This window comes from Bombus impatiens, unplaced genomic scaffold (genome assembly GCF_000188095.3).
Source record: "Bombus impatiens unplaced genomic scaffold, BIMP_2.2 scf_0175, whole genome shotgun sequence".
Lineage (NCBI taxonomy): Eukaryota > Metazoa > Arthropoda > Insecta > Hymenoptera > Apidae > Bombus > Bombus impatiens.
The window spans coordinates 5,110-32,376 of NT_176594.1; the positions used below are offsets into that span (position 1 = coordinate 5,110).

A 27,267-nucleotide genomic window follows, 5' to 3' on the forward strand; every position below is an offset into this window, starting at 1 on the left:
TATATTGTGATAAGTTTTATTCCTATTATCGCTATATATAATTATAGAAGTTTGGTTACTTAATTTATAAATAATTTATTATATAAATTAAATAAAAATTTGTATCGAATAGTATTATACGGACAAAATAATTAGTTTCAGTAATAGCAGGAAACACATTTCAACATTATTATCGAAAATGAGCGCCGGATCACGTTAAAACACGTCTTTGTGGTTGCTTTAAATCTACTATAGTTTTAATAATCGCTCATTGACAAATATCCTATTCATCCCAATAAACAAATCATAATATATAACATAACAAATATTCGTTGCTAGAAAGTAACCAGAATCTTTGAAATTAGTTGAAATATTTAACGTGATTTTATTTAGTTTCATAATAGATAACGTAATGAATTAATGTTGATTAAAATCATTGAACGCACGTTCATGTTGCTATATATATAAAACATCATTTTTGTTTTAATATTTTCAGTATTTTTCATTGTAACAAACATACTGAAAAGTTAACGAACATGTTTTACTTTCACCTACACTCTTCCATCACTGTCATATACTGTCATACATTGATTCCGACTTGCAGTACTTACAGAATAATTACGAGAAATTAAACTGTAAACTTTCAAGTTTCTGTCTCAAACACAGCTGCGGATGTTAAAGCGTATTGTGAAAACTCAAGTATAGACAATCAACTACAAACGAATAATTAGCACAGAAATTCGGAAGAATTGTTAGAGACGTAGCGTTGCTATAAATGTTTAACTAATTTTTTTAGAATACATTTAGTATAAAGTTAAAGCCAGCTGGATTACACTATCCTTTGTTGTAGGATTTAGATTCCTTTAACAAAAGAAAACGGAGAGAAAACCTTTACTTTTCATTAGCACGAAATATTCTGTATTGAATCCATACTATGAATTTTTCTAATCGTTACAGGTAATAAACGTTTCTTTCTCATCACTTCGATATTAGAATATTTTAGTCGTATTAAGTATAATTTCAGAAGTCACTTATATACAGCGTACATCGATTGGCAGATATCGTATTTTGGCAGATGCAACACCATGACCGTATGGGATCCGTTTATTGATAGACTTAGAAGAACAAATTAAACTACATTTTTCAAACATAAACAGCGACCACTTTAACTTCGTTACGAATGAATAAAGAGACGATCTATGCGATGCGCTTACTACATGTATAAAGGCAGGACACTCAAACGTCATCTTTAATAAAGTAAAATAAAGTAAGTATGTGACTTTGTTGTTAAACATTATGATAAATAATACTTACATATGAGTAAGAAGAGTATGTAAATGCATCTAAAAAAAAATGTGCCCTAAATTTTTCGTGTGCGTATTTGCACTTACAAAACAAGCAAAGTCGTAGGAAGATATTACCATACCTTTCAACTTCTGCTTAAACAATCTTTTTCTGTCTCTTATCAAATTCAAGATGCGATTCGTCTCAGTTGCGTGACGCATCCTGTATAAAAATCAGCAACTAAATGAGTTTCACTGTATTGTTTTTAAATTTATTAATTTTTTATTACCATGCCTACGATGTATCTTGTTATCTATTTTATAGTAATGGAGTTTTTAACTCAACTATTTGACGCAATAGGTTTCCTTATATTTTCATAGTTTAAAGTATCATTGGAGGATAATAAGTACTACAATAATCTAACATGGCACAACGTTTACAGCTTATAATTCCTTTGTAAATATTGCGGACTAAGTTTTTAGGTGCTAAAAGAGCCTATTTTCACGCTAATTTTGTTATCCACGCAAAATGTGAGAAATACGCATTATACGTAAAATAAGTATTATCGTGGCCTATTATTATTTAACGTCTATTAAAATTTCACTAAAAGTTAGCACAATTTCTTCCAGTTTTACATTAGTAACAAGGCATACAGAGAAAGGAAATCCCAATAAGATGTCGTCCAAGATACCCGTATTATTTTAAAATGAACTTTGGAGAAATATATTACGTTGTTGATCTTGAGTTACGTCTGTACGTATTAGGTAACGATAGATCATACGGAGTTGATTCGAATCCCACGTATTTGTTATTTTTCTGATGTAGAAATCTACCAGTTTGCGGATCTGTTTTGAAATATATTACCCTTCTAATACCAAATGGGTCGATGTAACCGAAAGAACCGACATTTGCTCCACTTGAATCTTGTTCCTCTTCGTGATACTGCCTTTTCAAATAATATTGGAATCCGTTAGCAGTGTTGTATGTTCCATCGAATTGAGGAAATGTCGTTGGATTACTTCGTGATGTAGCTGTTGGTAATTGAAAGCTTGGTTTCAGATGTTCACTTCGAGCAGCAGGAAAATTCTGATAGGTATTTCGAGAATAATTGTTTAAATTGCCAAGATCAGACGAAGAACTTGCTCGATTTGGATTGTAGTAGTAATTGTTAGAATTAGATACAGCAGAAGAATAATCAGCTTCAGGTTTAATAGTGGTGCTGGCGTAATAACCTGAATTTATGTCGTTACCAACTAAAGGAACAACGTGTTCTCTTTCTGGTTGTCTGAAAAAAAGACATTAACTGACATTAGTTTTTACAGTCGATTAATTTTGCAATTAAACATTTTAACTTTGTTTGCACGTTTAATAACATTATAAAGTGAAATCTCCGAGTGAAATTAAACAATGTGACAAATTAAAATCAACATTTTCCATGACAAAGAAGTTGAAAGCTTAATTTGAAACATGTTCACAAGGTAGCTGAACAAAGATATTATAGTTGGATCGGGTTTAGGATTGAAAGTTGACCACGTAAGACAATCCTATAGGAATACAAATCGACGGTGGGCGCATATTTAACGATAACCATTTAACGGCAAATATAACCGGAGTTAATAAAGAACTTATTATTCCATTCTTTATATAATTGTTAGGTAGATGATACATTTACACTGTACATGGGAGTGTGTGTGTAAGCGTCAGAGGACGTCCAGGCCTTAGTTGAGACAAAACACTGTTAGATGTTAGAAGCTTCTAGAATAGTCTGTTTGACAACAAGCGTGCGTGTAAGAAGGTTATCGAGGTCTTCAGAGCGTAATATATATGTATCGATGTTGTGTGCTAATAAAGTTATTAATTCATTATACCTTAACAATAATATTAACAGCTATTAATATCTATTTAATCAATAAAATAGCATTTTCTGGCTATCGCCGAAACACTGTCGTACTATACATAAAACATTATAGTTAATGACTATATGCCGGTAACTGCGAATCAAATTTTAATGGACCGCAAATAGTGGAAAAGTTTTACCTGCGGTAGGCGAGTATTCAAACGAAGCCTTAGAATGCCGCGATAAAAATGCAAGATAATATCGGGGGCACATGCGTAGAAGAAATCTTTGTTACATTCAAATACGGATCTTTTCTACCGCTTTTCTATTTCTATTCTAGTAGCTAAATACGGAATTTCAAAGAACGAAGAAAGAAAGGAAATCCCAGAAGGAGTTGAACGATTGTTAAGATACAGACAGGGCTGTTCAGGCAGATATGGATACAGAATTTTAGAAAGTTATAGGCATGGAGACAGTTTGAAAAAGAAGATGACATACTTTTATGTGATTTATATAAGCCGTCTTTTAATATCATTAAAGTCTCGAAATTGGGTACGTGTCGTATTTGGTATACTAAATATTAACAAAATGTATACAATACGTGACGTTCAATGCGTTAACTATCTAAATAAAAATTCATAATATGAGTGCCATTGTATTACAATACCGTACAATATCGCCTTTACTTTACAATATCGCTTTTTACTTTTAAAAAAATAACAGTATAAATATTTCAAATGAGCAGGTTGCAGTACATAGAAAAAGAACAAAATAATTTGCTCGCAGCTTTTCGCGAAACGCGCTGCTGTGCGTCGTGCGGCCGACACCGGGAACTCAAGGACATGATACGCGGGACCAACATTTGTATGGTTAACGCTGGGAGTCGTAGAAAGAAAGCCTTAGTTGCAAGGTTTGTAATATTATTAACAAATCGACACGTCTCGAGTGGCAAAGATGTACGTTGTGGGTTCTCTGGATTAGATATTGCAATTGAACAAACGCTATATGGCGAAGAATAATGTATTGTATTCTGTATACTATATTCTGTTGCAATCGATCAGTAGTGACTGCGGTTTCTAAGCATTTAAGCAAACACGAAAGCGGGCATCAAAGGGTAGTATCAAAAAAACATTAGTGTGACGTAGTGTGCGTCAGGCTGTACTTCAAGTGAATTCATTTAACCACTAGCCTTTTTATATCGAAAAATTAGAGGGAAAGGAGCAACGGCGTAGAAAAAAGTGTGGAGACTTCTGCTTCGCGATCTTCCCGATACTTTCAAGATCTATAAGATTCTAACGAACATAAGAATGACGTAGATAGTAATATATATAATTTATGAGAAGCGGAAACACATAAGAAAGCTATAGTTTATAGAAAACGAAACGCAGGGAGATAATACGAAACCTATTGGGATATATGGTTAAATCCAAAGACGTTGAGATTAACCTAACTGAAAAAATAGAATCGATAGTATGTGAGGGAGTAATAACGGAGTCGTATCAACGCGGTGAAAGGAAGATAACCATGAAAAAGGAACTTTGTAGTTTAGTTAGATATAAATTAGCGAAAACGCGATGGTCCATCAACTAAATCAGGAAAGGAGATAGAAAATACTTTGGCACCTTATAGTTGATTGGTTCTCTGATGTAATAGGTACGTGATATAATAGGTACGTGTATGGTGCTAACAACGTGACCAAGTATAGCATTGTATGTTACGTCTAAACTACCACAATTCGTTTCAAATTCAGAAAAAATACATCGAACATACGACAAAAGAGTTTTAAAGTATTTAGCTACGACAAAAAAAGGAAATGACGAGATAGAGGTAAATTGGACATTCGATCTCGATGATAGGCATTCTTACAGCAAAATGGAAACGTTCTTCGGTGAAAACGCGATTTCTTGAAAATCAATGAAGGAAAAGTCGATGTCTATCTCCACCGAAGTAAATAAATAAATAAAGACCGATTACGTAGCTTTAGAGGACATCGTAAAAGAGATCACGAGTATCGATATGATGTGTATGAGTGTGTATGAATAGAGCAGGGACTCTATTCGCGAGTATGTCTATTATTCTCTTCTTAAAATAAAATAACGTCTAATTATTTTATAATAGTTGTAAGACAAACTAAAAGATTTAGTTTAATTAAACATAAAATTCTTTAAATACATATATTTACATAATGCTCAAACTTGATTTAGGTATATATATTATCCGTTGTAGGCATTAAATTTTTCTTTTTGTTCAGAGTTTTATCATTTTAGCGACGATAACCGTTTAACTTAAAAATTTTATTATTTTATGCATAAAGACTTGTATGTAATAATTCTAGTAAAATTGTATGTTTTCGTGGCCATCCTATGCTTTTTAAACTTGTATTCTGTCTAAAACTATATATTATAAAGTAGTAATACTACCTGAAAGGATTTGGTGGACGTGCTGGTTGTACAAGAATTCCAGTTTGAGGAGGCACTCTTTTTGCTTCCGTTACAGCATCGTAAATAGGTCTGTTTTTACCCACATAAATCATTTTCGACCTAATGCAAACAAAAATTTTCGTATAATTAATTAGATATTTTGATCAATTCGCAGCAATAATAAAAATGGTATGGAATGGGCTCGAATAGGATTGGATGGAATAGAATGGAATTAAATTAAATAAATTCAAATATACATATATTCGATTTTGGGAGTTCCTCGTCTCTTTTATTAAAAAACGTGATATTGTTTAATTATGTAAAGAGAATTTTATTTCATTTTTTAAGTTATTATGAATACAATGGTATGTAAATAATTGTATCGTCCAGGAAGCCTCAGAAGCCCGTAGAAGAATAAAACTGTCTTCTTTTCTCTTTCTTCTTATCGTTCTAAATGACCACATTTATAAATCATTGCGAATTTCAAAGCACTAACGTAAGCGTAGACTTACAATGTTAATTATTAATATGGATATTGTAAAAAAATGTTCACTAGACACAGTTTGGTGAGATTCTTTTGATGAACACATCTAAATTCCACTTTGCGCAGATTGTCATTAATCTTAATTAAAAAGATTAGTTTGAATTTCATATTGTTTTAACTTGAAATTTCCTCGGTATTCATAATTGATTTAATAAGCATAAATAATATATTGGATATAGTATACAATATATAAGTATTGATTTAGTAAGTGTAATAATCGTAATTGAATAAGTATCTTTAATAAAGTTGGGAATCACATATTATTCGACTGTTGAGATCGTATCCAATGCCAGCGTGTGCTACAACGTAGAAATATTACAAGAACATTGGGTGGAGGCTAGTATGCAGAATACTTGTTTCCCTTACGCGTATGTAATCTCAAATAGGTTTTCAGCCACGGATGATATCTTGAGTTTGTTCTGCATTTATAGGGTCCTTGGCAGAAATATCAACATACTGCACTATGTGTAAACCTTGTTAAAATGATGGACATGAAAACTTCTTATAGATCAGAACAGGTGATAATACACGGAGTTTTATTTTATGAACTTAACAGGAAGTTAAATTACGAGGTGCTACATATAAAAAAAGCACAAAAAGTGGGTTGCATCGTGTCAGTAAAAGGGTAAAAGTCTCACCCACTCGCGTATCATGCCGCGAGTCAACTTTAGGCGATTGATTCAGAAAAGCTAGCGCTGAGACGATTGGATTAATCCGCAAGACACGCGATATGCGAAACTTGGTTCGACCGATGGAGTAAAACTGTTCAAACGTTCTGCTCTCAAGTGTATCGGCCGTTAAGAAATTATATGTTGCGACCAGGATAGCGTGATTCCACATACTCGGTTTTCTAAAAATTGTTACAAGAAAACATGTCGCAATATTGACCTTGAATTTCAAAATCAAGATCAAAAGCTGAAATTTTTTTATTCTACCGTATTCTACTCATAGCGAGGATTAACTTTCCAAAAGAAACTATAGGCTTCATGAAACTCAACCGTTCTCCTGGAAAGTGACGTTAATGTTCTATTGCTCTTGTGTTGACAACATTTACGATATGTTCGTATTTCACAGTCAAATAAAAGATCACAAATAGAACGATGCCAAGGGTTAAATAGCGTCGAGGAGACTACGATTTCGTATTATTAGTCTTTTTGGGGGCATATAAAGGTCAATTACGTAGAATAAATATACTTGGTTAATAAAGGCAACATTTTTGGAGCTACTAAATATTTCCTATACACCGTAGAATAGCAAATACATACAACTTTTGGTTTGGCTGCAAAGTAAAATCAGGTCCGACAAAATAGATTCTCCGATTAGTGTTGAAATTCCTGATCCTGTTCTCAGATTCAGAACTACACGTAACGATTGTCACATAAATGACCCAGGTATCGTACGGACCCTTGAATGCAAAATGTTCGTTCGGCAATGGAGGTATCCAGTAAAAATATCCTACGATGAGATTGGATCGGGGGGAGAAAAGGTTACCGACAATCGGTAGGTCAGACCATACAACACCGCTCTTTTCACAACGTTTAGCTTTCATATCAATGTTGAACTCTGTAACTTTGTTAAATCGATCACACACATATATATACAGGGTGGTTGGTAAATGGTGGTACAAGCGGAAAGGGGGTGATTCTACGCGAAAAAAGAAGTTGAAAATATAGAATAAAAATTTTTTTTTAATTTTTTTAAAGATCTACAGTGAGATCCGTTATAACGAGACGTGATAAGTGCACGCGTACCGAGCGAAAATTCAAAGTCGATTTTCTCGAAAACAAAGCCTCAAACGAAAAATTTTTATTCTATATTTTCGACTTCTTTTTTCGCGTAGAATCACCCCCTTTCCGCTTGTACCACCAATCACCCTGTATATATGCGAATACATCAGCAAAGAAAGTGATCAAGCCACTTTCAGCATTAATGCTTAAAATGAAATGGAGAATACTATCGTTTAGCATCCACGAGACGTCGCCTACCATTATGCACTTGACTGCCTATTTTGAGAATGGACAGCGTGTTCTATTTACCGGCGACAATGCTGCCGATATCTCAGCACATTCGCGAAATACTACATTGGCGGCATTTTTTAAGTTGTATGTCGTTGATCATTTTGCCAAAACGCTACTCTGCAACGAGATATCTTCCTATTGTACTTAAAATTATAATATGTTTTAACGTCGTAAGCTAGGTTCTTCGCTAGAAAAACGCAGTCAGTCACGTGTATACCACCCACCCCAACAACACGAATGCTACTGTCTACGAATGTTATTCCGCGTCGTTAAAAGTCTATCGCTGTAAATCGTGCGATGCGCCCATTTCTTCAGCCGGCCTGTAAAACATTCGATCTGTTAGAAAACGATTCTTATTAGGACAAGACTTTCATAGAAGCGGTCCTCGCAAGTTCTGCTTCGAACGTTGGATTTTTATTTTCTGTGATATTAGCATTTTGTCAAATATCCGATGTACTATTTTTGTCGATGAAGCACAGAGATAGCGTGCCAGGCCGTACCTTACACCGCATCCGGACCAAGCATTCATTGCCAGACTTGGAATTCAAACGATATGATTTTCATCTCAGCCCTTACTGAAATTGATAAAATCGTACAGTCGATATTAGGGAAGAGCGAGAGAATCCTAAGCCTTCTTTTTTCGAACAGTGCACAAGATCTTATAATGAACAGAAGATATTTGCAACTAGATTAATCCTAAATGACGATCAAGAATTGCATATAATGCGATTCTTACCAGTGCGCGAAACGAAAAGTCCTTCGGACGCACCTGATAGAACAAGAAAAATTTTCATGATCAATTTGCTGTTTAACAATCTACGCTTCGAAGGTCGAACTGCGCTTGCAGTTGCCTCAGCTGGGATAGTTGCAATGTTTTTAGCACGCAATGTCTAAATTACCATCAAATATATGTTGACATGAAAACGCCGTGTGCAACATTTCAAAGCAAAGCGTTAAATCCAAGATTCTTTTATCATGTTCTGTCATTGTGTGGGACGACAGTTCAATGTCTCGTAAAAGTGGAATAGAAACTTTTGGTAGAACTTTCAAGGACATTGGTAATAATAACAGAGAGTTGATAGGAAATATCACTGTGTGCTAGAAGACTTGGTAAACCTTGCCCGTAATATTCAAAGGTACGTGAGCTGAGTCAACGAATGCCTTAAAAGATCTTATGCGTGCTCTTCGAATCAGGAGCTTTCTCTTACCATAAACATCTCTATGGAAGGTTTTGCGAACTATAACGGAAAGGTTCCACTCGATAACCCACTTTTCTAATATTTTTTGTAATATGGCCAAGAGCATGAATGAATTATTCCGACTCTTCTTTTAACACATCTCTTTTTTCCGGTTTCAAGAGCGAGCAATATTAGCTCCAACAAAATAAATCGGTAAACAGTATCAACGATTTCATTTTAAATAATGTTGATGCTTCTTCTCAGATTTATATCTCAATCGATATAGTAGTGGACGAGCAGGACACTGTTCATTATCGCGTCTCTTCATTCATTAAATTCCACGGACATGGCAATTTATTTTTTAAAGTCGAAGATAGTAATAGATGTAATCAGGGTTAATGGTAAAGTAAATCCATCAAAACGATGCGATGGAACACGATGTAAATACACAATCTGAATAAGTATAGTATAATAGAGACGACAGTGTTGACAGATTGCTACTGGAGCAAAAATCATGATACGTCGAATACCAATGACTTCATCGGATCTACCATTCTAATGTAAACGGTGGCAGTTCCTTATTAGACTTTGTTACGCTATGACTATTAATAAGACACAAGGTCAAACATTCAAAGGTGGCAGTTATACGTATCCTGTCCCCATGTAAGTTCCGATAACAACCTGTATTCGCTTGTTCCGAGTGACAACACTATTAACATAGTGTAAGAAGGCTCTGGGTTAGGTGTGAATGAAACGTGTCAACGACTAGTTTTATACAAAATTAAGCCCATTATCGTATTGCGTGGAGTAATAGAAAAATTTCAACGAGATTTACCACATACGTAACATAATATACGTATGTTTAGACACGCACATTTTATAATTATTTACGTTACCTGAGAATTCGAAATCCGTTATCGTCAGCTATGTAATCTTTGAGTCGTAAATATCCAAGAGGGTCTAGCCAGCCTTCTGTGCCGATAACTGTACCATCCAATAATCTTTTCTCCTTTCTGTATTGTCCATTTAATGTTTGGAAACGAAAGTACCTTTCAGGTCCTTCGTCGGTTTGAATATGATATTGCGTATTTGGATCAACGTTCCAACCACTTTTTTCAGCTTCTATTTCACTCGTAGACAAACACAAGATGGAAACCTGAAACGATCGAAAAAATAACAATTGTTTTCCCGTGAATTGTAAATTTTATTTTATGCTACGTCGGTAAGTGAACAGAGAAATACAATAAGGTAACACCTCTTATAAGAAACCTGTATAAGATGATTTCAATATTTTCAAGGTTTTATTAGAAAATGAAAAATATATCGTTTTATTCTTCATAGGGATCATAAAGCGAGTGATGAATCGTTTAATCGTTAGTCGTTTAATAAACAATCTGATGCACTGTTTGAACAAAAATTTGAGATATAATTGCAATTTGAGTCTACAAAATACAACAATGAATCAGGATTAATAAATTCAAAAGGTGCTTCAAGGATCCGCATATAATCAACAATAGCATTGTCAATATGCGATATTGGAATCTTCTCTGTCACATTTGGGATACATTTCGTTTACCGTGTAATTTATATAATATTCTGATCAGTTTGGAAATTAGTGTTCATCATGGGCTTGAATGTTCTTCGAGTTAACACCATAAATATTGATTGAGAATATGGTATAATACAGTCAACATCATTGTTAATATTCCTATTATTTACTGATATTGATACTTTGTTTAATTTCGACTTTAGCGTTTTGTATTTAATTTGCAACTAAAGGACTCTGTATTGCGAGAGTCTGCAGGGTAGGATTACTTAATTAATAACGCGAAGTAATAACATATTTAATTGTATTTTAATTTATGTAGCATTAATATATGACGCAGATATAATGTTCAGATTGACACAGTAGAATTTTATTCGTGTCGTTTTGAGTGTGCATTATTTGCGATTATGTTATTGTTGGCGCGTTGATCGCGTCGCAGGAAAAAGGATTTCAATGTATTTGAGCACAGAACTATGGCGCTTAGTCACCAAACCAGTAGACGATCGTGAACAATCCTACAATATGAATCAATCCTTCAATATAAATTGCACGTGATTAATAATATTCTCAATACTGTGTGATCATCTTTAAAGTAGTTAGAAATGGAAAGAAACGTTGTTGGAAAAAAGAAGTATATTCTGAAATTTATTCTACACATTTTCATGCATCCGAGTATCAGATATTTTTCAAACTGCCATTTGCTACAAAAAGATACTAAGATTTTGATTGTATTAATCGATAACCAGTAGCGACAATAATTCCATTCTTTACAAAATAGTATTAAAATATTTATTTGCATCTAGTTTTGATTGTAACGCAACATGGGAAATTGTATTCAATTCTATTTCTATCGATACAAAATAACAATATTCAAGAGTTTAGTCTGAGCTATATATATATATATATATATAAAATACTTGTTTTTCTCATTTTTAATAAAAGCTTACAAATTTTTTATTATATGTCATTACTTTAAAACAGCAAAGAAGTTCAATGTCACAATACGAAAAGAGTAACTGAAAAATAAAAGAATACAAGAATCCTATAAGCAATATTGCGAATCAATATATTGATATAAATAGTATACTAATACAGATAAAGCAGAATAAATGAAATGAAAGATGGTACAACTGTCTATAGGAACTGGAGGGCTAAAGTTATTAATTTAGAAGTTATTGTAGTTTGAAATTTGCAAAGTTATTTCAATATTTACGCTATAATAAGCATGCGAATCATCCGCTGTTGTAGTCTAATCACCTTTCTTCGTGTTGCATAACTTATATTTCGTTTGTATTTGTAACAAAACACGTTGGTAGAAATCTACATATTTAAAAGCAAACTTTCTCGCATTATTACTACTTTGAATATACAAGATATGTAAGAAATATTACAAATTCGAAGAATATGGATAATGTATATATGTTTTGTTTGTGTAAAACAAAAGGCAAAGAGGTTAGTGTTTATATAGATTAGGTAGATATATAGGTTTATAGTGTTAACTGTACGGTTATTGTAATTCCAGGGGCAAATTAGCTTATGTAAACCAATTTTATCTGAAAGTCATATCTTCCGAGATTTTACCGATAATACAACTGTTTTAAACAGAATGATTTATTTTTTGCTCCTCGTTGAAAAGATAAGATCAAAACGTATCTACTCATGCTCCACGCCACAACCCTCAAATAACTTGAGTCGAAAATTTCGCAAGCGAATGCTGGAAGTGGAAGGTCGTGTCCATAAGCGTATCGAGTTTGAGGACAATACTTCCATATACAAGTAGAAGATCTCATGTTCATTATGTTCGTACTATAATTATGAATAAGTAATTAATATCAATCCTCAATCGCCAATGATGAAATGGATCTCTGAATAAGAACATTTCCAAGTCCATGGTTTTCATCTTTAACTTTGAATCTTTCGTTTTCTTTCGCAACACCATTTTCTGTCCAGTGATTCCAAGAATGTTAAATTTATTTTTATGGTTAAAAATTACATCATTTTAACAGATGTCACTTTTTAAGCTGAATTTGCTAGACTTTAGACATATTATGTTTTTCCTTTCTATTAGTTTCGCTTGTAGTTTTATTCCTATAACTTCGCTATAACTGGTTTCTTCTAATGCCAACCGTGTAGTGGATGTTGTAACAGATCAACGGATAATTGTAATGTACTTAATGTACGATCTTGTTTTATATTTCTTATAATCCTTTTTCTGTTATACACGTCTAAAATGTATGGTTGTCCTTTTCGGGCTATGGGTTCGTACTGTTGCACTACTATAGCCATGTTGCCTATTCGGCAAAAATAGTACCAGAGAAAAATTCGTTTATAAAGACGATACTGCAATTCATCCAACTCTTGGTAGTTGCGGATTTGATAGGTAGGTGTATTGTTGATTTAGCAATAAGTGCAAGTCTCGGTTCAAGTGGAGTTCCGGTTCGACTCGTTATCCTGAGACAGATATACAGGGTGGTTGGTAACTGGTGGTACAAGCGGAAAGGGGGTGATTCTACGCGAAAAAGGAAGTCGAAAATATAGAATAAAAATTTTTCGTTTGAGGCTTTGTTTTCGAGAAAATCGACTTTGAATTTTCGCTCGGTACGCGTGCACTTTATCACGCCTCGTTATAACGGATCTCACTGTAGATCGTTGTCTCGATGGAAAAATTAAAAAAAAAAAAATAAAAAAAAAAGTTTATTCTATATTTTTGACTTCTTTTTTCGCGTAGAATCACCCCCTTTCCGCTTGTACCATCAGTTACCAACCACCCTGTATATAAAGATATCTAAATATTCTACAGGGTCGTCTTCTTTTAATCTTTTAATACTATTACTTACGCTTACTTATGTTGAAAAGATAGTAATTTCTCTGTATGATTTATTTTTTGTGTCGTGGAGGATTAAAAATAGGTAGATATACATATGTTAAAATAAGTGTTACTCTTTCATCCCAAATGGATTCAGTGGATTGATTTTCGATTTTCGGAAGCTTGACATAATACACACGAATTACAATACTTACAATGACGAAACTAAATAGGAAGAATTTGTGGCTCTCGACCAATATGATTTTTCTTTCGGTTGATTTAGGGAAATTATATTCTAATTTTATATTGATATAATGCATTATATTCTAATTTTCTTTTAATGTAGGAGGCAATTTCCAATGTTCCAATGGTCTATTGTTTAAAAGTTATGAATAAACTTTTAGTTTTCCGTATACTACATCTACTTTTCTTGAAAAATGTGATACATGCACATGCATCTTTTGTATTTCTTGATGTAATATTGCTATTACATGCAATATTCTTACTACACATATGTTTGTTGATATTGTTTCGTCGATTTATTGATTTTTTACTCGTCAATCATTTAAGTGTTAATATTACAATATATCATTAAGCGTTGCTGTATACTGTATATGTTGACAAGGATAAAAGTCTCGGGTAGCCGAAAATTCCCATGCTTGGTTCACTGTACTTTCTATAGTGTTATTTATTCAAATAATATTCGAAAATAAAATTGAAAATCAATTGAATACAGTTTAGAAAAAAGTACTTTATTTTACGTATAATGTATTTATTTAATGCACCTTTTGGCCAGTGATTTTCTTTTTTACTTTGCTTATTTGTTCTTACAATTTGAGGGGGTCAAGCTGCTTTATGCTTAGCAGAAATAAACACAACATATAACCGATAAAGAACGTGTTATTGTTGGGACATTGTAGTACATTATTTGTGACTTTGCGATTGTCTTATAAGACGAAACTGTCAACAGAGATGTTTTATCGTAAATATTTTGTATGAGATAAAAGAGATACGAAAATATAATACATAAATTTGACGGATGTTGTGTGATGCTGCAGTCTAACGGATTAAGGTAATATTTGAATAAGTATCGATTGGCAACTATGAATTACTTTTATACATTGATATTGAGACCTTTAATAATGTAGAAATATCTTCAACAATGTTGAGTTTACCAATATATAATTGAGAAAAGATATTTAATTTAAAGAAGTATTACGTATACTAACATGACGCAATAACGTGATCTACAGATTCCAAATTTTGTATTTAATTAATCTATCACTGATTTTAAAGAAGTCGGACAAATCAAAGTAACATACATTTATGTTAAAAAGCTATCATTGCTTTATTCTTTCCCAACATGATGGATTTTATTTGCTTCATCAGAAAACAAACATTTCAAAATTAACGTATTCCTCTTTCTTTTTTATGACACATGTATAACGGTTGGATTTATTTCAAATTCACTATAAGATTGGTACAAATAAGTACGTATACGCATGATTCCATTTATAAGAAGTAAATGTTTGTAACATATTTTGATATAAAAATTCTAATATTTTTTTTATGATGATAAGTATATAGAGATACACAAAGTATCTTGCATTGATTTTGCTATCACATAAAAGTTGACATATTTACCCTAAGAATAAATGTACAATGCATTAAAATCATTTGCTTTTTTAGATAGCCTATGGCTGTTTCAGAAATGAAATTTTCGCAATTTTCTATTCAGAAGACCAATAAATTAGACATAATCGTTACATTGTATTGTGCTATAAAAGAACTGTTTCTTTCCGATAATTTTCATGGCACGCTAATGTTTATCGTTATCGTTACATTTACTCTATTATTATTTTTTACTCTTCTCGAATATCAGACTGTATAATTTTGCTGAATAAGCGCTCTGAATAATTCTCAAAATTACAATTTTATCAGTATATATTATTATTAAGAAAATATGGAAGCTGCAAGTAGCAATTAAGTGACATTATAACCATGGTATTATTCCAGTATTTAATTATACTTTTATAACTGCTCTATTATGTCTCGATTGAATGATTATTGGTTTCTTATTCCTTATGTCGCGTTCACACTGTTGCTTGCAAGCTGTTATGGACAGTTGTGTGGATACGATATTAGAGTGTGCAATATCATGTTGCGAAAGGATTATAATGAGATCTGCACATGCAGTGTAATATAATCGAAAGTAAAACAATTACAAAAGCTATAGTAGTTGAAATTGTTATATATAGTTATTGTTATATATAGTTTACAAAATTACTCTAACCATTACGAGATTCGAGATAAAATAGGGAATCATAATTTGTTCTCAATAATAAGAAAACATGTTTCGAATAAGAATTTCAAATCAATTTATAACGTTATTTTGCTGATGACGGTAACAAGATGCTTTAGGGATACCACTTTTTTTGATTGGACAATATATTCTGTCGTTCGAAAAATAAATATAATAATATACCAAACATAATTTATAATAAAATACCATGTCTTTGTATAAATATGTGAATGTGCATTGTCGACCAAGCAAAATGTATATTTATTTATTGTGAATTATTAAAGATGGAAATAAATTTTCATTTCTCCAACGACATGCACAAGTTAAATTATGGCACAACATTTTGCAGTCTTCTCTTCTTTGAAAACAGATAATGTCGATTTGAATAACTCGTTTTCGTGTTTTGTATCTTGACTTATCGTATTCTTACAAGATTAGAAGAAGCCTACCTCTATTATTATAAAACTGAAATATAATAAAATATATTTACACTAAAATCATCAATAATAAAATAAATTCACTTTAGATGTCGCTATAAGATACGATTGATTAAAATTGTAATTTACTTTCAGTGGGATGGAAGATATTTTTAATATAACTAATATAAATTTAATATATATGTGTTTATATAATATATAAACATTATGAGACAAATGTGAAGATGTGCGTGCGCAATTATATTCGATTCTTTTTGTAATGTACTTCTAGAAATGTATTGCTAACAGCAAAATCTTTAATGTAGTATACACAGATTGTTAATGATAAAACGAGGCAGTACAAAGAATAGTGAGATTTGCAGTATTGGGGACAACGGAAGCAAGGGAAAGGTGACGGAGAAAATAACTGACAGGGATCGTACAGACAATGCTTTACTAACAGTAATTTAGCGGTTTCGACGCTTGCTTTAGATGTCACTATAAGATATGATTGGTTAAAATTGTAATTTGCTTTCAGTGGAACAGAATATACATCCATTTATAATAAGGAAAATTGTGAGTTTATACAGATTTAGTATCTGTCAAAAGTTTGAGACCAAGTTATATCGGTGGAACATTGACGGTATATATTATGGGCCTAATTAAGAAAAAATACGAAATACGAATTCGCGCCATGAATCTATTAAGAGAATTAGTAACGCGTTTACTGAGACAAGACGAAATATAATTGAGTTGCACAGGGTAATAAATTCTACTTTCAATCGCTGTCAATCTTACATTGTCAAAGGCAATGAATATTTTGAGATACTGGGGACAACGTATCAGTTACCTCTGGAAATGCTAAGAACGTTACGCTATCTTTGACGATCTTAGGCAATAAACATGGCAAGTAGACTAGAGAACGTTTATTTTCTAATAAGGTTTTAAATAATCTGCTTTACGTTTTTTTAATTCTTTTGCCCCACAGGGTATACCAACAAAGTTTTGCCGTTAAAATCAGGGCACTCTTGATTTCAACTATTTATTAAGTCCTTCCCGTACTTTATCGAGTCAGACTCGCGATGAAGATTTTGGCCCCAACATGAATATCGCGAGTCTGACTAGATACTTGGGTCAAACGTAAACATAACAAGCCGAGCTCGCGGATTGTTTTTTGCCCGTTACGATCGTGACTGAATGTTAGTTCCTGTTTACGAGCATCAGTTTGGTCTGTTTCGTCGAGCTAAATGTCACGGGAAGGGGTTAACGTCTCTCTTCGACGATGTCGAAAAACATAACATAACATAAGCCGAGCTCGCGGACTGTTTTTTTTTTTTTTGCCCGTTACGATCGTGACTGAATGTTAGTTTCTACATTTCTGTTCGTATTGCGACTGTTTACGAGCATCAGTCTGGTCTGTTTAGCGCGCGTCGATGTCTACCGCTTGGGCCCGAGTTTCGTCCAACTAAATGGCACGGGAAGCGGTTAACGAAGCTCTTCTTAATTTTTCAATATCATATAGCCAAACACTTTTTACAGCTACTGTATGCAATTTGTAAATTTATGGAAATTTATAAATAATATATACTTTGTACGTTTTGCAAGTTTCTAAATGTACGTTTCTAAACATATGAAAATTAATATTTAGATTAAACGAATTAATGATTAATTTCCAAAAAAATATGACTGATAATTTCGAAGAGGGAATTTGCTTTACATTAGAATATACATTACTTGCTAATAGTATTCATTGTATATTATTGGACGTTGTATGTACGTAATTAGATCAATTTTAGTTCTATACTCAAATGTGTGTCACAGCAATAATCCTATTCATTAATAAAATTGACATTCATCGAGAGTCCATTCGTTTTCCATATTCAATTACGACCTTCGCAATTTCAACTTGACATGCATAACACGTTGCATTAATTATTAGTGCATTTTACTCAACAACGTTTTGCCATACGTCCTAAGAATATAAGAGCACCAAGTTTTATACGTTACATACCAGATATGTGTAACTTTTAATATTAAAGTAATATTTTATCATGTTTATTTTATCGGAAAATACAGAAATATTAGGTATTATAATTGCAAATATTTATATGTTTATTTGCGCTTTCAATTACATTATTGTATTACTTAATTTTATTAAATATTATCGTGATATAAATTTTTATAAATATATTTTCTTACACAACCGGTATAAATATTTTTTTAATATTAATTTTAATTAAAGATTAAGGAAAAGATCTGTCGATATATTAAACGCCTCAATTGCAAGGAATTAAAAATAAAATATAAGAAATATTGAGGAACATGTTTCCCAAAATTCATGACTTTCAAATTGTAAATACTATATAAGAGACGACATATTATAACAGGGCGAGAAGAAATATTATTGCAAACACTATAATTACTATTGTGTATTAAGATGTGGAAATGAGACCAAAGCAAGGAAATACTGGAAAGAAGAGGGAGAAAAAAGATGCAGACTATGTGAAAGGAAAGAAGAAGACCTGAGACATGTAATAGAAAAATGTGAAATAACGACATAGACGACAATAACGACAAAGGACATAGAAAAAACACCAAATGAGACTGGAGAAGGTCTAACAGAACTAAAAGCAATAATAGAGAAGAGAAGGACAATACAAGACGGGGAGGAACGACAGAAAGGAAGCACAGCAAGGAGGTAGCCCAAAGTTGAAATAGCTTTTAGTCATTAGTTTTTAGTTTTTTTAGTTTTAGTTTTTAGAGATAGAATAATTAAGGGAGTGCAATATAATAGAGTGGATAAGAGGGGAGGTAGATATGTAAGAAGCGAAATAGGTATAAGAGGTGTAAAACCAGAAGGCCAATTATTGCTTCGTCCAAAGCCGAAAGGCACAGACTAAGCAATAATAAATAAATACTATTGTGTATTAAAATAATGAGTAATAGTTGATGCATGTAATATAATATTTAAAAGCTCAAGTTCAAAAGTATTTATTGCTTTTACTTATTCGCGATTTATATAAGACAGGAGAAATGTACAAATTTTTAGTTATATAATGTTAAGGAACGATAATACTTGTAAATTACAAGAAACTCTAAACGTTAGGATAGAAGATATATATGTACGCAGATATATCGTGCATACACAGGAGGCCACATTTATCTCCGCCACCCTTCATTTCTAATAACTCTCCTATTTGTCACGATGCAAGAAATTATTTTGCGAGAAAGTTATTGTATTTCAGGGGAGGAATTGAGCTCTGAAGGTAAAAATCACCTGAAAGTCGTATGTCCTGAGATTTTGTTAGTAGTAATGCTTTTTTTAATGAAACGACCCATTTTTTCGTTTACCAAAAATATCAGAGCAGAACGTATGCAACCAGTCCGATAACATTGAAATGACGAAAATTTCTTTCATTTTGTTTCAGTAATTCACCTTCCTTGAACTTGTACCTCAATGAATTGCTTGCGGAATTTTTGACCCAAATTATTTCAAGTAATATGTCATGGGACATCGTATTTAGTGGTAAAGAAAAAATAGGCCATATCCTTTAAGTGACATTACTACTAGTCAAAATCTCAGAAAATGTGACCTTGAAATGACATTCACTCTTACAGTCTAATTTTCCTCCTGAAATGCATGTACAATAACTTTCTCTTGAAACATTTTTCTGTATCGTGACAAATAAGAGAGTAATTAAGGTTGGCAGAGTTAGGTGATATATGTATATGTATTTATAATGTCCTTTCTTCCTTACTAGCCAGTTTTTCACGGTCTATAAACACATGTATGTTCAACCAAACTCTGCTTACATGGGAGCGAATGTTGTGTGAAAACTTATGTTATGTGGATATTATTGGGTAATTAAGAGTGGGAATTTATGTCATACATGACAATATGTAATATGTATTAATGTAATGAGAATAATTATAATAAGATTATTATAATCGTAAGACGTCTTAACATTTGCTCGATGATACTATACCATAGTAATAAAAATGAAGCACTATGTAATAGTACAATGCATTAGAACGCGGAATTAATTAGCTGATGTTTCATTCTTAAACGCATTTAGATTTATCAATTGTGTAAACAAGAATAACAACCGATGTATATATGTGAAAAAACACATAAAGATTTGTAGATAACTAAGGTATTTAAAAAAAGTATATGGAAAAGTAATTTGTTTTAAGTAGAATATTTATATAAATACGAGGATACTAGCATACGTATACGTATTAGAAACAGCAAATTTTCACCGTTTTTGTTATTAAATATGTTCTAATTATACAATGGTTGTTTCTACTTTTTTGCATGTATTTTGGATACAGGATTAGTCTAATAACGGGGCATATATGCTGGCCATATATGTTCCTATCCCAAATACAAAAAAATGTAAAAGAGAATTTTGCATTGTTTATCGGGTTTTACCGCAGCGTATTCTTTCAGAACTGCGCCGGTGCAGTTGCAAAGAGCAATTGCATTTTATTAGATGAAACCCTGTGATTTTTTTGCCTTAACTGATTCTTCTTGGCAATCTGCATAAACAAGTATTAGAATACAATTTCAAAGAAATTAATATTTTGTCAGATATGTCAAATTTTATAGAATGTTCATCGATAATTGAAATGTCACGTCGCGTCGTTGTTTATGTTTACTAACAGTAATATTAATGAGAATTCTCGTGTCATTTATGATGCCTCGTGTTCAGACTTATCTAGACTTATCATCATATTCAGTTATTAACTAGTGCAATATCGAAAGTTATGTCAGATCGCGTCAGTGTATAGTCGCAAAGATAGATTTTGCAAGTAACGAGAAAGTGGATGTGTTTATCGTTCTCATCAAGCGCGATAAAAATCCAAGTCCTGCAGCAGAGATCATCGTCGCGAATAAGCCAATCGTGTACAACTGCCGTGAACATATTTTAGGAGAAGAGAACACAATTGAAGAAAGTATGGTTGGTTTGAGCAAAAAGGAAAGATTATACACAGCCTAGTTGTAGGTACAAAATGAGAAAAAGCGATAAAAATGATTTCGCACCCTCGTTTAAACTTAGATCTCCTTCGGTTGTTCTTGTGGGACTTTTTAAAAAATAGGAAGAGAATGAATTAAAGGAACTGTTTAAGTATGAGTGCTGATCGATATAAGGGAAAATATAAGAAAAACGAATGAAAAAATGTTTAAAGTAATGATTAGGTATTTTGGAAAGTTAGATAAAAGTTATATGTTTTGAAGAGTATTGGCACGTGGAATTAATCAATACAAATGTACTAGTGTCTTTTTGTAAAAAATCGCACTGCACGGCGATAGAGCTTGGTAAACAATGAAAAATTCTCCTTTATAGTTTTCCCTGACTAAAATAAAAAAGAAACAGCTAAGTCCAGTTCAGTTACCGAACTCGTTTTGCATTTTAAATACACTCTTTATAAAGAAACGCTCATCATTTGTAGATGAAATATAGTTTTCAACATTTTCTGTTGGTCAGAAATAAAGGTTTCGAATAAGTGTTTTAATTCTATTAAACTATCCACTATAGTATATGTGCTATTAAACTATACTATAAAAGTTTGTTACGCGCACCTGATACATTTACAATTAGGATACGAATACGAAATTGTATTTATGTTTTTCCTACGTGTTTTAATGCGAAGAGTGCAGCCAAGAGACGCATTTGAGACGTGTTATATCTAAGGCAATTAATTATAAAAGTCTCAGAATTTAGCTTACCGTTAACAGGTTCAGGCAGCTCAATATCCACAAAAGCATAGTCGTTGCAATGATTATAAAACTACAGTAGAATTATATCACCATACTGTTCTTTTTTCTTCCCCTTCTTTCCGTGTTTCTTCTTCTTTGTTATAAATCACGTATAAAATTGTTCAAAGCTAATGGATATTTCGTCGTCTAACGATACTTTTTGAAAGATTGTACATTCTCAGAATTCAGTAAAGGAAAGTGAAATGACACAAGACTCTACTATTTTTAACCAAATCATATAAAGTATTTCATAGCTCATCCTTTCTTTGATACATAAAACTTAGAAAAAACGGACATTCTTGATTTCAAACATAAAGCGATAAAATTTAAACAACATTTTTCATTTTCCTAGCAGTGCAAAAATTAAAATGGAATTTTAATACATTTTTTTATCTGAATTTTGTCGAATATATCTTCTACTTTAAATAGCTTGTGTGATCTATTCAGTTGGTCTTTTATTATTTGTAAATGAACTTATAGATAAAAGTGAAAATGAAGTAGAAAAAGGAAATCGATATATGTGTACCACAGTGAATCATCCGCACGGATTTGAACGAAGTGAGCGGAGCAGACGCGATACGGGGACTGAGACGATGTGGATGCTTTGTATTTTCAAAGCTATCGCCGACCATTCTATGGATCTCCACTCTTTCCTTTACCGTCATTCCCCTACTCTTTCAAGGAACTGGCGCGGGTTTTCCTGCATAAAATCATTTTCATCTCATTTTCTATTTAAGCACAATAGCTAATCTTTTCCATTTTATATTTGTTACCTATAACCAGGCAGCAACAAGATATCGTCATGTTTCGTATGATCGAATGTTGATTTAGTGCTTTTATATTTCTTTATATTCCATATCGTTTCTTTATATTTGCCCGTATAACATTTAAATAACTATTTTATAACTTATGTTCGATATTTCGAATTTCGAAATACGTAGTAAATATAATTAATAAATACCTTGCTTTCATATTACATTATAGATTTGTAAGTACTGTAATGGCCACGTAACGCTATTCATATTTTTGAATAACTAATTTTCTATCCCTAAGTTGTTAAATGTAGAAAATTGAAGATCACATTACATACTTGTTACGCTGACACTGAATGACTTATTGTTGGTATCACAAGTGTAAATCGATCAATGTGTTTGTTCTCTTACGTGTTAATTTATATTGTTCAACTATATATTGTATTGTGTAGCTTGCGTTATATTATCTTCGTATTATCATATTCATCCGTAATGTTCATTATAATATAAAGCGTCTATCAAGGTTTAATTCGCTATTATAAAATACTATTACGCGGTCTATATGTATTCTCGTAACTGTATAGAAACTCAAGTTTTAGATTATAATTTTGTATTTGATGAGGACAAAAAGTAATTGTACGATATATATCGCAAGAATTGAAACGATGTACAACTATGTATGTTGAAACGACATAGTTACGTGCATCCAGGTATTACATTATATGATTGCTTTAATAGCATTGCGTTTAGTTTAGTCAGGGTCAGATGAAGTACTATAAATATTTCTGTGCAGGAAGTTCGGATTGCTGTTGAATAAAGATCGATCATGACGTGTGTAATTACCGATCGATAGACGAGCCTACCTACCGACATAGGTAAATAGTACTTATACTAATATTACATTTGATTTGAAAGATAAAATGACACTGTGGTCAAGTGCAGAGCTGCACATGAACAAAAAATGTTACAATCTCGTAATTACACGATACGGTACATACGCGACGAATCAACTCCTATTGATCCTTTATTTTAAGAAAGTTCATTGCCAATGAATACATTAATGAATTTATTGCAGAAAATTTCATTTTTAAAATTGTAAATATACGATAATAAAACGAATAATGTACAGTTTTTTAAATTTACGTACAACGAAAGAAAAGGATTCTTTCGTTTATAAAATTTCCAATAATGAAAGTCGAACAAGGTTATCAGAGCTACATGCAGGAAAGCCCAATTTATCTTTTTATAGCGATCAATTGGTCGAGTTTCACGATCATATTTTCTCCTTCGTTTGCATCGCTTTCACTTTTACGAGTTGAGACTCTTGTACACGTTGAATTGGTACAACTGTGTGCGTATATATGAAGCGTCATCTTTGTCAGTGAAACTTTTATACGTGTATCGTGTTAATGTTGCATATGTTCTAATTTTCTCTTTTTTTCTTCCATTTGAATTTTTGCTGTTACTATTTGATTTTTTTTTGTGACAATGTATTACTTTATAGAAAGTAGAATATTCTAGTTAATCTACTTTTCGTTTACAAATATTTATTAGCGAGTAATGTTAGTCGATATCAACTAAATAATAGGGATTTAAAAAATGTTAAATTACCCTACATTTTATTAAAACAATTCATTTATTAAGAATGATAGAAAAATATATTTCTTAAATTATGCACACATTTACTGACAAATAATAACAATACGAAAAACATGTTTTAAAAGGTGAATATATAATCGAATAACTTACATGAAATAACTTTGATCAAATAACATATATGAAAATCATTGTGCGTGCAACGTGTATGTTCTACTTAATAACCACGGTAAATATTCATTAACAACGGAGATGATATCTTTACGAAAAAATCATAAAATTTGCGTGATTTTAAAAGCTGTCATTTACAGAATTTTGCATTCTTTTTGACTTGTAACATCGCCAAATTGTCTACATGAGTGAAAACAATAGCGAGTTAAAAGTATAATTTAATGTTTATTTTATAAGCAATCTTTACGCTTCTTGATTCTTGATTCTTGATAAAAATTATTATTATCGACATAATAATCCTGTCAAGCTTTTCACGAAGCGTGTAAGGATCAGCGATCAGTATTCTTTCTATTCTGTATGCCGCCTATTTATAAAGAAAACAAAAGACAACATTGAGAAAACTTCTCATTACCAGTAAGAATAAACAATTGCCAGGAAATAGATAGGATCAGAAACATAATCTTGCAGTCGGTCTTTGTGCGAAAATACATATTGTACATATTGTCCATGATTTTAATATCCATCTCCACGATAAATTTCAGTTTGTTAACTTCAAATATTTCATAGTAGTTGAAATAAATCCAATATATCGAATAAATATTTCTTTATTTAAAACCTCGCTTTCTAGAAAATCGAGTTTAAACGTATTTAATCAAGAATTAGTTCGATACACGCGCACTCGGTGAATTTTCAAATTTGATTTTCTCAAAAACAAGGCCTTAAATGAAAAGATTTTATTCTACACTTTTGTCTTATTCTTCGTTATTCTCACATAAATAAGTTTTCTGATCGTACCACGCGTCTTGACAGATATTTTAATCATTTTACGTATGTGTGTAAGCAATCCATAGATCTCCATCTCTTTATCAAAATTACGACAATCTCTATTAAAGCTCTCTTATAATAATACGTCAAAATTCAATACCTGTAGCGAAAATATAACTTTTTCTTTCGTTTGCTAATTCGATTTATTTCATATTTTATCGACGATTTTAAGAATAATAAAGGTAATTCTTTACGATAGATTATAAATCGCTTCAGAATCTGTATTAATCGAAATGAAGTTCAGAAAATTGTGAAAATGTGAAATAGGTTGAACACAAGAATAAATTTTTAATTATAAGCGGACGTAAAGTAAGATACTTGCGAATAGGCAAATGGACGATTTTAATATAACGTTTACAGTTTGAAGTAATATCAGAATCGCTCACTCATATAGAGTTTAGGATGTATCATATCGTTATTTCATTGAGATCAACCGATAAAAGTATTATCTTTGGACTGGCTGGATTGGAATATTTTAAAATTATTGAAAGAACAAATTTCGATATTAAGAAATAAGTATGTATAAGTGGCTATACTTCCTAATGGATACACATTACTAAATCTCTAAATTTTTTATCATAATCCCAATGATATATGTACGTTCTAAAATTAATAGAGACACGTAGTGAAACAATATGTCAATAAGTTTTTACGTACTCAGTTTAATCAGGTTTAAACTATAGTATAATTTTCACAGATGCAATACAAATGCTTAAAATCAGCTTAAAACCGAATGTTATTTTGATTATCGCTCGCGTTATACAGAATGTCACCGAATTGGCGGTACAAGTCGAAAAGATCTACATGAAAAGATAAAACAAGATTGTACAGTGACATTTATTCGTACAGAGCTCCATTTTCGAGACTATCGAGTTAGGAAATCAGGTATACTTGAATATGGCTAATTCCCGGACAGGAGTAGAATAGTCAATAGGAGATTATTCTACGTGTGAAATAAGTTCTAGGCTAATTCTTAACTAAACATGTTCATACTCTACTTTCTTGAAGATGATCCCTTAAACGAAACAATTTTACTCCACATGCTTCGTTTATTATCGCATTTAGAATAACCTGCTGATCGTTTGCTCATATTTAGTCGATAATTAGCCATATTACTAATACCTAGGACAGATATTTTTATGACATATTTGTCACTCTAAATTTTCGATTTAGTTTTAGATTCAATTCCTTTCGGTTTGTACCACCAGCTCGGTGACACCCTGTATATCTAATTTAACGTAACCAAATAGTTAAAACCGAAAAGAAGACAAAGTATCCAACGCATACTCACGTCGCTTAAGTCGTTAAGCGAGAAATAACTTTTTACTTACACTTTGCAAGAAACGAGAAGGAACGATTTCCGTATATTAAAATTCAGGAAAGGATATTTAAATCTAAATTGGAAAAATGACAAAAATGAATGATTTTAAATCGATACTACTAAAGTAAGAAATGTATCTAACTTGAATGAATATATAAACAAACATATATAATTTTCAGCAAAAAAACATGCAATTTTCTTAATAAGAATTAACGTTAACAATAGGGGTAATTCAATTACAGTAGCATTGTGTATGTTAAATATTAGATAGAAAGAAAAATATCAGATCTGAAACTATATTTACGTTATATTAATATTGAAACTATGATACTTAACGAATGTTTGATATGGGAAACACTTACCACATGTAGCAATAACAGCAGCATCCTTTTTTTCACTGAATAGAATGGATATCAGTGAAATATGTATTAAAAATGAAATACTAATCTTAGTTGTTATTGGTAAAAGTATAGAAAACAATCCTCTCGAGTCTAATCACAACCACTTACTG

The 27,267-nt window shown here is 32.0% G+C and overlaps 1 protein-coding gene across 2 annotated transcripts; it reads right to left on the reverse strand.

Moving 5' to 3' along the window:
* LOC100743063 lies at nt 1-27,267 on the reverse strand. Of its 2 annotated transcripts, none has more exons than XM_012382782.3 (4): nt 27,119-27,267; nt 10,157-10,416; nt 5,521-5,640; nt 1-2,548 (listed from the first exon to the last, which is right to left on the reverse strand). In XM_012382782.3, exons 1-4 carry the CDS (start codon nt 27,140-27,142, stop codon nt 1,990-1,992), a joined length of 963 nt encoding a protein of 320 aa, XP_012238205.1. In that variant the 5' UTR covers nt 27,143-27,267; the 3' UTR covers nt 1-1,989. The 2 variants fall into 2 exon arrangements, with proteins under 2 accessions (XP_012238205.1, XP_012238204.1); XM_012382781.3 differs by lacking the exon at nt 27,119-27,267 and adding an exon at nt 22,062-22,694.